The sequence below is a fragment of the Gavia stellata genome, chromosome 23 (genome assembly GCF_030936135.1).
Source record: "Gavia stellata isolate bGavSte3 chromosome 23, bGavSte3.hap2, whole genome shotgun sequence".
NCBI lineage: Eukaryota > Metazoa > Chordata > Aves > Gaviiformes > Gaviidae > Gavia > Gavia stellata.
Genome location: NC_082616.1, coordinates 398,214 through 411,547, shown reverse-complemented (window position 1 = coordinate 411,547; position 13,334 = coordinate 398,214). Strand labels below are relative to the sequence as shown.

General features: G+C 42.0%; 1 protein-coding gene across 4 annotated transcripts in view; it reads right to left on the bottom strand.

The window, feature by feature from the left end:
* Window positions 1-913: 913 nt before the first annotated feature.
* MAP4K3 (mitogen-activated protein kinase kinase kinase kinase 3) overlaps window positions 914-13,334 on the bottom strand; it is a 90,146-nt gene continuing 77,725 nt past the window's right edge. For all 4 annotated transcript variants that reach the window (XM_059828415.1, XM_059828416.1, XM_059828417.1 and 1 more), the window contains 6 exons: window positions 12,753-12,924; window positions 10,087-10,155; window positions 9,876-9,968; window positions 7,520-7,590; window positions 4,763-4,818; window positions 914-2,268 (listed from right to left, as the gene is read on the bottom strand). In XM_059828415.1, coding sequence (XP_059684398.1) covers window positions 2,181-2,268; window positions 4,763-4,818; window positions 7,520-7,590; window positions 9,876-9,968; window positions 10,087-10,155; window positions 12,753-12,924 — 549 coding nt within the window. In that variant the 3' untranslated portion in view covers window positions 914-2,180. The remainder of the gene's footprint in view (window positions 2,269-4,762; window positions 4,819-7,519; window positions 7,591-9,875; window positions 9,969-10,086; window positions 10,156-12,752; window positions 12,925-13,334) is intronic.

Here is a 13,334-nt window from a genome sequence, read left to right as displayed (position 1 = left end):
GCCCACCCTAGCACAATGCTCCCCTTCTTCCCACATGCCATTACCCTCTCCTCTTTATTTTTAACTCTTCCAGCTGCATCCCAGCCTGCATCCTTGTACCAAAAACGCTCAACCAGAATAAACCCCAATATCCCTTAGCTCCTGTTGCCTGTAATTCAGCAATGGCCCACCAGCCCCAAACAGCAGGACACTCAGCCACAGCTGCTGCAGAAACCCCACAGGAGGTCGCGTGTTCACAGCACATCAGCTATACCGTCCTTAGTTAAAATTTAGCCACTTTTTGCACATCAAAGCGAGGAATAGTCCATGGGAGGCTGGATGGAAATGGCCCTTGGGCGGCAGCACAAGCGTGCTGTGAAACACACACAAGTTCTCGTTTTTTCTGAGAATTCAGCTTCTCAGCAGCGGGGCTTGCGTTACCACCTCTACCACGGGGCAGATCGGAGGTTCAGTGCAAGGGAACAGAAGAGACGGGGCCAGAAGAGGCAGCGAGCTTGAGTCCCAGAGGCAGATTTTTCAGCCTACACTGCTTTTTCAGCCCTGCTGAAAAAAAAAACCCACATCAGTTTTGCTATCAACAGAGGTGGCAAAGCAGGTGATGGAGGGAAGAAATCAAACAAGCTGGAATTTGGAAAGACTCATCTCAAATACATACATCCATTGCGTAAAGGCCAAAAGGGTAATAATGCCTACCCTCACGTGCTCACCTGAGCTGAGCTCCAGCGGTCTGATCATTCATACATTCAGAAATGCCCAGCTTCTGTGTTTGGCACAAATATTTAATAGCAGAATTCAAAACTCAGTATGTTCCATTTTAGTCTTAGGTGGAAAATTAGTGCAGGTGGTCATCTAATTGTACAACAACATGTTAAAAAAAGTTTATTTTACATTATATACATTAGGGAACATATTTCAAAGCATTACCAATCACAACAATAACGCAGGCCATAAATCACTTTAAATTTAGTTTGGTTTTAGTGTATATTATCACAATAAAATATAAAGAACATATACAAAAAAAAGGAGTCAAATGTGTGCATTTTGCTAAAACTTGGCATTTACATACTCCATTGGAAAATAGCAATCAAAAATACTCCTGATCAAAACTAAGTTCCTGTGATGCGTAGTAACCATTGTATTGTTTGAATGAGGTAGTAACTAAATTATTTTGGCCATGTGTTAACATCCTAAATCAAGAAAAGTGTGAAAATGGTGATAAGGCCAAAAAAAGACAGAATGGCAACGTCTTTGAGCCATTTCCACAATGTGGAATGTTGCGCCTTTTCATTGTGATGTGAAACTATTTAGTAAGATGAACAGTAATACTCATTTTTATCACTGTGTACACTAATAATTCAAACACCTATTGCAGTGTTACAGCCAGGTACCACTAGTTTGGGACTGACACCCATCCAGAAAGTATTGGTTTCAAGCATAGAGAAGTAATCATAAGGAGAGTTTTAATTAAATGTAAAAATACAGGTGTTTAACTGGTCTGTTTCACGAAGAAAACTACCCAAGTAAACAAAAAAAAAAAAAAAAGGAACTTTGAAGCCCAAGTCATATCCACAAAGTCACAGCTTACCTTTGTGACTAAATACATCACATCTCAATACGTTGTGCAAACATGAACACCAGTGTGTTGCATCAAAATTAAAACAAGATTGTAATCTGATTACAGCCTTGGTTACGATTTCTAAAAGTTAAGATTTATTTGTATTAGTAAATTACATATAATAAAATACAATAGTGTTGTTAAACGTACTATAGTTGTTGCTAGCATCCCATTTTATAATAAACACATGAGAAGTCCTTAAAATAGTACCCCGATTTCATTTTTGCATCCTCAGTGACTTTTACATCTGTACAGGTAAGACACTTGTACTTAACAGGAGGACCGCTATCTACAGAAAGTCAGTGTAGGTCTTCAGCAAGAAGTTTCACTGAAAAATACTGCGTATGTACAAAGATTACATAACAGTAAATTAAGCACTTCTGTGGTATCATAATGCTTATGTGTCCATACCACAAACAATTCTCGTCTTCCTCTCATGCCACAATAAATTATAAAGTAACTGAAGTCGGTTTACTGCAGCTTTTGTGCAATTTCAGCCAGCCATGAATGCTGCTGCAGCAGGAGTGCTCTCTTGTCACGGTGAGCTGCCTGCCATCCGCTGTTCTCAGTAACTGTTCTCATGCCCTGCCAGGATATATAAATTGCTGTTGGCTGTTGGGTTATCTGTCGGCCTACTCTCCAGCACCACGACCCTAAAATGAAAATAAGAAAGCCACAACGTCAAGGAAGCCTTCATTTAAAAACATCCCTGGATATAACTGTAAATACTCTTCCCCCGGATTCATCGGACCGGTGGTTATTTCTCTTTCCCTGGACACCTCTAGTCCAAAAGCTGCTCCAAGCAAGGCCAACCTCAAAGCTAGCTCAGGGTCTTGTCCAGGCGAGGTCTCCAGGGATCTCCCACAGCCTCTCTGGGCTCCTACTGCAGCGTTCAACCACCCTCGCCACGATGTTTCCCCCTCTTTTATCCAGCTGGAATTTCCCTTGCTGCAATGTATGCCTCTTGCCAAGTCCTTTCAGTGGGGGCTTCTGAAGAGGATCCATCACTCCCCTGCTGCCTGGGCTTGTGCTTCCCCGGAGCTTTGCAAAGCTAACACATTAATCGGGCTCCAGTTCTGGAAGTCATTAGTCTGCCCTTTGCCATTGGACGTGACAGATGACCAAAGCTCACTCTTCTGTGAGCATTTCTTGTCTTTCCCACATAACTTAAATCCACAGAAACTTCCTCCAGCTCTGAAAGTCCCAGAGACAAAGACTTGCAGGCGGAGAGTCCTCGAGGAAAGGATTGCTATGTGCAGAATCTTCTCTTAGTCTTTCTTGCCACCCACTTTTGCCCAGCATTGGAGACAGGAGTATGGGTTAGCTAGACCTACCCTACGACTGCAAAGGCCATAACGGATGTCCTAGATCAGACCTTTCTCTTCAAAGGAGAGAAATGAGCAGTCACAATTCTGTTTCACAAACCATTTGAGATTTTTTAATCAGGCAAGAACTGCTCAAACTGCTAAATGGACCAGGATGGTCATGATTGAATCCTCTTCCACAAACACCCTGAAGTGCAGGTAGATTCTGGGCAATTCAAATCCATCTATTGTGCATCCACCCAAGGAGAGGTTGCTTGCTTCAAAACTATCGCTCGGAAAACCTACCCTCTGCTCAATGTGCTCCACAAAGGGAATGACACCTCATGCCATGAGGCATTCCCTGCTCACCAGGAGAAGGCAACACACAAGCTCTTATCAGACTGATGTCAGTTTTTTGGCTTCTCAGAACCCCAGTTCCTATCAACTGCCTAGGAAATGACATGTGTAACTGGAAAAAGGTTTCACAGGTCAAGCACAAAATATGACAGAGCTGCAAGCAAAATGGTATCTGAAGAAACTGGAATTAATGTTTATTGCAGTGCAAAGTCTTTAAATATTGTTTCAGATTTGGGAGACTATTAGTGCAAGCCAGAAATAGATGGAACCGTATTTGGGGAAAAGGACATTATTTTTCCAAGGCAATGATTTGCAATGTCATGCTCTTTTGTGAACTAAGACTTGTTTTTAAATTGAGCTGTGCCGTCTCTCAACAACGAAGAGAAATGACATAATAAAGCTGAGCTCCACGCACACCTCACTGAAACAGAGAGTAAATCTCTCGGGTCAGAGATGAGTTTTTTCTTACAACTACCCATTACCAAAAAGCCATCAGGTATTGCACGTAAGGCAGAGTCCTCAACCCCCAGCAGCAAAAATTGCTGGCAGCTAGCTGATAAAGCCACAGCACCGTTCACTGCTGTTGATGTTACGGGTAATTGCAGGGCTGTGCATCAAGCTTGGAGAAGCAGAATATGGGGAAAGCCTTTGCTTGGTGTGAAGCTTTTTTGGTAGTTCTAAGATGCCACAAGAAAATGAGTTTACTGAGAGTGGCATAAGACAAAGGTAATTCTCAAAAGAAGAATTAAAGCCTATCTTTGCACTTTGTATGAATACGTTACTGGTGAAACAGTCACGTCAGCATGCACTCCCCAGAAGACAAAACATCTGCTGTTTTTGTGGCTGCTACAGAAGTACAAAGTTCGAAAGCAGGGCAGAGAAAGTTGAGGAAGTCGGTGACACTCCTAAAATAGCAGTTACTGACTCGGCAAGCTGGTATCTGATGGGTCAGACAGACACGGTGTTAGTGTCCTGCAAAGCAGACGCCAAAGAACAGCTAGGCTGGGAATTATCAAGAGCTCTTACAAGACCTGAGCTGTCACGCTGGGAGACAACTGGCAGAGGTCCTGGGGGTGAAAGTGAGATATTTACATTTAAGTATTTTTTGCATTTGTTTCAAGAAGTAGATCTTGATGACCTACGGCAGCAGAACATCTGAAAGTAAAGATTTCACCAAGTTAAACAAAAGAATTACAGCACAAAAGGGAAGACACTCCTGGAGATTTTGACTGCAGCCAAACAGGAGCTTGCGAGCATGCCTGAGTACTTCTGGAAGGCCACAAACACTCTTAGAAGGAATTTATTTTTTTTTTTTTAAATGAAAAAGAGAAGTAAACTTGACGGGCTGAAAGGTAGACATGTACACAAAGGAATGAGTAAGATGGCAAAAAGAATCACAAGAAACAAGCAAAAAGAACTTTTACAAGGTAGGAGGAACGCATATCATTCTTTGATTTTAGCATGCCATGTTCACTTCTCTTCATACCTGTCAGATCCCAGAAGCCTGAATATCCTTGTGTTATCAGAAATTTCTTGTGTAATCTAGACAAAAATAAGACAAGTGTTTACATGTTAAGCGCACAAGTGTTTTTATTTTGCTTTTAAAATCAACCTAGAGAAAAGCATTAATTATGGCTGATGTTACTAATTTACTGCTGATTTAAATCAGCTAGAGAATTTAATGCAACTGTCACTTTTAAATGAAACCTAAAGATTTTCTGTAATTCCTGCCACATTACGTGAATTCCTCTGGTAGCAACTGCAAGCGTAACAGCAGGGCTCAGCACTGCACAGCATCCGAGCTATCGGTGCAATCCTCTTCACAGCCATAACTGAAACAGGTAGCTGTAGGGTGCAATTTGTCTCACTCTAGAGTAGGTATTCAAAATGGGTCAGGTAAATCACACATAAAATGCATTTTGTTGAAATTCTGAATCATAGTAATGATGCAGTAAGTTCATATTCTGAAAACTTTAACAGAGAAACGTAATCTGATTTGTGGTACTTACGCCCACTGTGAAAAGAAAACGGTATTTTGACAGTTCAGACAGTGCAATAGAGCTTCGTTGACAGGGGGTGAATTGTACTTGTGTGATACATCTCTATGATTGCATGAATACCAAAGCACCAAAGAAAACATCGCGTTAATCAATAAAGTCAACCGAAGCCCACTGCATACTCCAAAGGATATCAAGTCACACCATGAATGGGCAGCACTGTTTACAAAGCTCCTTTTCTACACAGCCACATTTCACATCCTTGAGGAAAGAAGAGATTCTTCTCTCCTTCCCAGATCCTAGTAGTGTTAGCTGACTTAGTGAACTCACTTCTGGCACAGGGAACTTGCAAGAGAATTTTAATTCACAAAGTTCCCCACTTGGTTAAGAAAATTACTTCATGTTTGTTGTGGGGCTGAGTCTGGACAATCTTGGCCCAAATTTTAAGCGTCTTGTCTCGGAACTCACAGAGTTCCCTGTTTCATTCTTCCCACTCAATCAAACCACTGTGGAAAGTCACAGTTGTGGAAGGAAATAACTTTGCAAGCAGCTCAAATCATCTCCAATTAGACCAACTGATGTCAAATTAGGGAATCTGAATTAATAATGTCTTCAAAGATAAATATGCTGCAAAGTTAGGCTGGTCGAGTTTTTGTCCTGTGTAACCGCTTCCTACATACTACATAGTATAAAATTCCCAAAAAGTAACTAATATGGTCAAGATCTAAGCCTGGTATGCAGGCTTTTCATATTACAGCTGAAATGTTTTATTTTTTTCTTAATAGCCGTGGCTAGTAGGACAGCCAGGAGAGATAAGGAATTTAAAAAGGCCCGAGAGCTTACCCTAGATACGTTCTACAGAGAAAAAAAGTTTTGGGTGGCTTGCTTTCTGACAACAGCTCAGTTCTGCCTTCTGTTCTTCATTTAGGTGCTGGCTTTGGCTTGACAATAACAAAGCAAGGAGACAGTGTTCCTTATGCTTTACATAAACAATATAAAGCATCCACTTGCGCCGCAGCACTCTGGGGCATGTCCTCTAACAACTGGATCAGAGCTACTGAGTGCCAATGGGTGGAGTAATCCGCTGAGCCTTGCAGAATGCTGCTCGCAGGAGTCTGGAGTTGGAGAAGTGCCTAGCGGCGTCATCTCCTCCTCATGGTCTGGGCTAACAGCAGGGTGCTGCAGCTCACCATTATGAGCTCTTGGGAGGAGGACAATAATGCCTGGGGATCAAACGCGCACAAATGCCACAAGAACCATTTGCAGACTTGGAAATAAGGAGTAGTCTGACTCTAGTCTTTGGTCCAACTTCCCACAAAGAGCAGGCTTACTGTCAGCACAGATTAGGTCAGCTGTGGCTTTGTGCAAGTAAATGTAGTTGTGTAACAATGTGGAATATCTAAGCTTGGCACGGTGTGACTGTACGTGTAGCTTAAAACACAATTAGTCATAATGAGCTCAATTTCTCAGCCAACGCGACACTGATGAAACAACTGGTGAAGTTTGTAAACATTCTTTAATAATCGGATTAAAAGGCTCATTAAAATCCTACAAAGCACAGCAGTTGCACTAACACATAGATGCACAAGGTTTGCAGCAAGCAAAAAAAAAAAAAAAGGAGTTGGGAAGGTACTTATAATGGTTTAATGATGTCTAAAAATCACATCAAATTGGCTGAGAAAAGGGCCTACACAGAAATTTTAGAAAAAAAATCTTTAGGTCAATCTGCCGTTTTCCTCCTGAGAATGGAAAATACTTCCTGTGAAAGCTGGGCACCAAAATCTTCAATGTACGCGTAAGCCAAGGGAACATGGAAGAGACTAAAAAACAACGGGCAACTCATTCGACACTGTGACAAAAAGCTAAAGTTCAGCAGTGGTATGTGTAACCATTGGCAAAGCCCAACTTTTGGCATCCACGTGTGAGAATATCCACTGGTCTTCAAAGCAATTTAAGGTGAAGAAGATTAATATTACCAAGAATTAGACTTGGATATTTTCTATGGCATCATGGCCCGGTCTTTTGTTGCTTTCTGCTTTGTATGTTAGACTTGACAGGGGCTCTTGTATTGCTTCACTAATTAGTTTGTAGCTTACAAAACAGGCTTAGAACGAGACTCCAGCTTCCAGGTCTAACCTAGGAAGTTACTGAAATGTTTTACTCTTTTTCAGACCACAGCATTATGCATTTATCCTCTACTTGGCTTATATTAGAAGCTAGAATTTCAAGCAAAATGCAGTACTCACCTCATTTGATCTAAAACTCCTTCCTTGCATGCCGTGTTTCCAGAATGCTAACACGCTGTCTTGTAAACAGACTGGTAACAAAGAACATTGGAATCAGTTTTGAGGCACAATGTCAACTCGTGCTTTTAAGGACAAAAGCATATACTGCAATTTTGAAATTTGTGCATGTATGTTTTATTGTATCACGTTCACCCACACAGACTGCAAAATGTCTCACAGGAATTGCTGAACCTGCCTCAAAGTAGCTGCATTTATATGTTTGTTTGTTTAATGAGCGGGCTTTAAAAATATTCCCACCCAACCAGAGAAAGTTCTAAAACTGTCCTTCTGTCTAGTCCTACATGTCCTTTCCTTTGAACGGGAAACCCCTCCTCATTCCAGTACTAGCAGAAAACATGTATTGAATTTTAGCAGAGACGTTACAGGGATACTGCAGTGACATTTTTCATTTTCCCAGCAACTATTGGCTAACATGGTCCTTCTGCAAAGGAAGGACCAAACGCAAAGCTTTACAGAGCCCACTACTTCCCAGCCCTTCCCCTTGTCACAAACGTGGTGACAGACACCTGCATTTGAACCCTGTGGAAGAAAATGGGTCTAGGGCCTTCCTCAAAGAGAGGAAGCGTGTAGGTCCTCAGGAAGATCTGTCCCACCTGCATCCAGGATCCTGCCTCTGCGCAGGTATGCAGGAAAGAGAGCAGAGCTCTTTGGAGACACTGTCAGGCCAGAACAGGACACTGGTAGCTTGTTTGTGACAAGCAGAGAAAGGACTACAGCACGTGCAGAGGTCTCACAGCGAGCAGCTTCAAGTACACGCACTCCTTCCTTCCCCCCATTCCTAACCAACAGGAGCCAAAAAAGTCCTGTTTTCTGTCCTCTTCTCTGTGGGACATTATGTTTAAAGTGCCCGAAACTCTAAGGCTTCTCCTCAGAAGTAAATTCCCTCCAACTCTTTATTATTTTTGTTCACACTGTTCCTCCTCTTCTGGCACTACCCTCCATCTGTGCACATATCGTTCCTCATTCCTCTTTCGAAAGCATGTGATGCAATCCAGGTATGTAACCACTGGAGAACTGTCAAAATAAATGTATTCCGACTTTGTTTCACAAATCTAATTCATTCAGATTCTTCACAAGAAAACAAAATTTATGTGAAGTGGTGACATATCATATAATTTAGTCTTTGAGCTGCTTTATAAAAATGGACTGCGGAAACACACATGCAGAACGAGTTAGCCATAAGTGATTCAGAGTTTACGTAGGTTGTGTTAAGGTATTCCTTTAGAGGCTGAAGGTCTCCATCATATTCCCAAGACATTTAGCCAAATCAGGGAAGACTCCAGGGTTATTACTCCATTCCAATTGCTCCTAGGGAAGCACGTTACATAGTGTGCCGAACCTTTCACTGAGCCTTCTCACAGAAAGTGAAATGCGTGAGATAGTGTTTCAAATGCCAAAGATTTGACAGTTAGCATCTCTAATTCTATGCTGCAACAGTAAACAAGTTAATCATAGAATATCTCAAGTTGGAAGGGACCCATAAGGATCATCGAGTCCAACTCCCTGCTCCTTGCAGGACTACCTAAAACTAAACCATATGACTAAGAGCATCATCCAGATGCTCCTTGAACTCTGACAGGCTTGGTGCCGTGACCACTTCTGTGGGGAGCCTGTTTCAGTGACTGAGCACCCTCTGAGTGAAGAACTGTTTCCTAATGTCCAATCTGAACTTCCCCCGATGCAGCTTCATTCCATTTCCTCGTGTCCTATCGCCGGTCACCAGAGAGAGGAGATCAGCACCTCCCCATCTGCTGCCTCCCTTGAGGAAGGTGTAGACTGCGGGGGGGTCACCCCTCAGCCTTCTCTTCTCCGGGCTGAACAAGCCAAGTGACCTCAGCCGCTCCTCGTAAGTCTTGTCCTCGAGACCTTTCACCATCTTGGTCGCCCTCCTCTGGACACACCCCAATAGTCTGACGTCCTTCTTATATTGAGGCGCCCAAAACTGCACACAGCACTCGAGGTGGGGCCGCACCCACTGCAGTGCAGAGTGGGACAATCACCTCCCTCGACCGGCTAACCATGCTGTGCTTGATGCACCCCAGGACACGGTTGGCCCTTTTGGCTGCCAGGGCACACCGTTGACTCCTACTCAGCTTCCCATCAACCTGAACCCCCAGATCTCTTTCCGTGAGGCTGCTCTCCAGCCTCTCATCCCCCAATTCATATGCATAACCAGGATTACCTTGTCCCAGCTGCAGAATCCAGCACTTGCTTTTGTTAAATTTCATGTGATTGGTGATTGCCCAGCTCGTTAGTCTATCCAGATATTCAATGTTAATAATGAAATCCAACTTACCTATTGATTCAATCTGAAAGTCAAACGTGAGCTCCGATGACAGTTTGCGGCTGGATTTTAACCTGCCTTGCAGATTCACTATTTTTATGCAGCCTAGACAATAAATAGGATATGTCAACTAAGAATTAATCTTCAATATATAACCTAATTTGAAGACAGACAGTATGCACGTACATGCATACATATATATTTAGTTGATACTGCAACTTACAATCCAAACACACCAAAATGGTATCTCTCTCCAGCTGTGTTACATGTACAACACTTGTCTCTGTAGTGTCTATAAAAAAAAAAAAGACAGTGTTAGTTCATAACATACATTACCACGAAATTTGAAATGGAAGTTCTAGAGATTGAGACAATTTAATGGGTTAGTGTGTTTTTATCCACTTAAAATAATCATCTTACCAGTGACACTTCTCTTCTCTTAGAGAGGCATGTCCACTTATCCAACATGTTGACTGTGACAGGAAAACTGAAGCTGTAATATTAAAGTATGGACTTAATCCAGCCTTTTCTGAGCCATGTCACAAAAGCAAACTCACATGTACATTGTTCTCCCTTTATTCTCTGTTGGTGTCATTTAATATTGCTGTTGCAAAAAAGGCAGATATATGAGACTGTCCACACTAAACCTGAATGCTGTTTCATTCCATTTTTCTTCTGCCTTTATTTCTAAATCTTGCTAGGGACTTTTATGTTAGTACTTAATTCTTGCTGCTGTTTTCAGACTTGCCATCCCCAGATCTTCCAAAAATAGAGGATTATTTCCTTCTCCAAACTCTTAAAAGAAGGGTTACCTTCCTCTCTTCTGGGTTACAGCTGCAGCAGTCTCCATCACAGCAAACAGGGGGATCTGACCCACAAGTGATTAGTGGACACATCAACTCAAAAGAGAAGTGTAGTTTTGGTCCATTTGTTTGTTAACATTAAAATTACACAAAAAGCAGCTCTTAGTAATTCAGCATTACTGCCAGCGATTCTGTAGGCATTCTTTCATACAGAAAAGAGAAACTCATTAAATCTGTTAGAGATGAGAAATGAGAGGATGTCACCTAAAACAGAAAAGCAGCTTTCAGTTAAATAATAAAATCCATAGTCCTGTTGAGAAGCAAAGAACTCCTCAAGGATGATGGCAGAAATGTGCTCCTTGAGATGGTCCCTCCACTTCTTTTGTGCTGTTTGTCTTGGAAGGTATACGTTTATGATCTTAACCAATTTCTAATGCATGATCTTAACCAAAGGTGGATATAGCCATGATGAAAACATGCAACAGAAGGACTGGAGGATATACATCTGTGCAACCACATTACGTGATGTGGAAACACACACTGCGCTGGCCGAAGCTAATAGGAGAAGGAGGCAAGGGGAGAAACCCCCTGCAGTAAGTCTCCGCCAGCTAATTTTTTTCCAAACGTCTTTACCAGACATTTAAAAAAAAAAAGTGTCAAACAATGAAAACAGTAGTTTCTCTTTGATGGAAGCTATTTGCGACCATATGGTACATACTTCCCTCTTAAAAAACACTGACGAATCTGTTTCATTGCGTTATTGCTGTCCTGCCAGCAGGGGACAGGAATAAACCAATACAACAGGAGGGTTTACATCAGAGTCAAACAAAAAGCAACATCGACACAACACGAGAACACACAAATGATTCAAGGAAGCTAAAGAAGTATTTTTGGAAGGCACAATGCAATGTTACATTTTCCACATTAAAAAAAAATGGAACTGGGAAGGGATTACTATTCTTGTATTTACACACTGATGCAGACAACACGGAGAGAAGAATGACAACAGGACATCATGGGTCAAAGAATTTCTCTTCAGCGTGCTACTTTTACTGACTCTACTGAAGTCACACAGCTACGTAAAGAGATGTATGAGTTTGAAAATAAAATGCACTGAAGCAGTTTAAGTGCATTAGTTGCCCATCCACTGATCACTTTGGATTTTGTAACTATGTTTTAAACCGTGTCAAAATCTGACGCACTTTTCAGCAGCAAGAAAGTCAGCAGGCATCTTCCTAGTGGAAAATGTACTTCTTAGTGAATTCCACGGTATACCCTCAGCTGGACTCATACACATGTATATGCCAGCACGGGGCTATGTATAAATTCATCATGGATCAAGGGCTCTGTGTCTGGTAATTACAAAGCTATTTACTGCTTCTAAACCTGCAAGCTATGACTGGGGTCAGCTCACTACCGTATCTAGGTTTCGGGGGGAACCTTGCAACTCTAGAAAAGTAATTCTTAGCACATTTCCTTTTTAAGAGAATTTCTACTGTTGCTCAGATGGTGGCCTCCTCACTCACAGCGTCCAGACCAGTGATGGACAGGTACTTGGTTTCCTGCTACCAGTGGTCCTAATCCCTTTCACTTTCCATAAACATCGGAAGAATAGAAATACGCTCTCTCTCAGCAGGAGGCCGATAACACCATTTCTAACCACGCTGGCTTATTGCAGGAGAGCCAAACCACACCTACAGGGATGTTGAAAGAAATGGCTCAGAGTGCAATTCTATTAAAATTTATTAAATAAACAGAAGTCATGGTGCCAGGGTAGAGCACAGAACAGCACAGTGGGTAAGTGTCAAGTACAGCCTGATTCATGGAAATGCAAGAAACCTCAACTCCATCCTCGGCTATACTCAAAATCTCAAAAAATCCAATCAGTTCAACAAGTAGAAACATAAAAAAAGTGCATGTGCAAGCAGACACAACCAGATACCCCTTTAAACAGAGAACTTACAATGATCACTTAGCCTTAATGATTTAACCATCAGTTTCCCCAGAGGGAACTACCTTTCTAGTGCTTCTGCTATAATAGAAGAGCAAGGAACATTTCTGAATGCAATTACAACAGCACACAAACCTGTTTCTGTAAACCACGAAGAGGTAGAATTTGGGTTGACAGTCTCAAACTTCACCACCTGGTTGAAGTCTCTTCCTCTACTGACACCGACACAAACTAAAGGGAATTCCTGCTCAGGGACTACCAGCATTTCAAACAATCTCAGCGGACAAGGTACAGGGAAATCTATGTGCTAGATTAAGAAACAAAAATAGATATTAGAAGGGAAACAAGTTTAGTCTGAGTTGCTATTAGCTGTTTAAACTGCATGGTAAATTTTATGCCATACATTTTGTAAGTTTACTTCTTCAGGTAACAGTTATGGATAGATACAAAAAGCCCAAGTTAAGAAGTTTAGAGAATCTTTGTGCCGATTCAGTTAAAATAAGATAGGATTATAGGATAGCTGCATGTGTGTCCTGTGCAGGTGCCCACAGATGACAAGCGTGCTATACCCGTCATCGCTCTCCCCGGCTACGGAGGCTCTAAGCCTTGTTTCCCAGGCTGATCAAGTTAGAGCAGCTGCCTCTCTACAAACACGAGTCCGCCCTGGCTCCATCTCTTCAGGTGGTGTCAGATGGGGAGATAATAAGCATTTCTGGG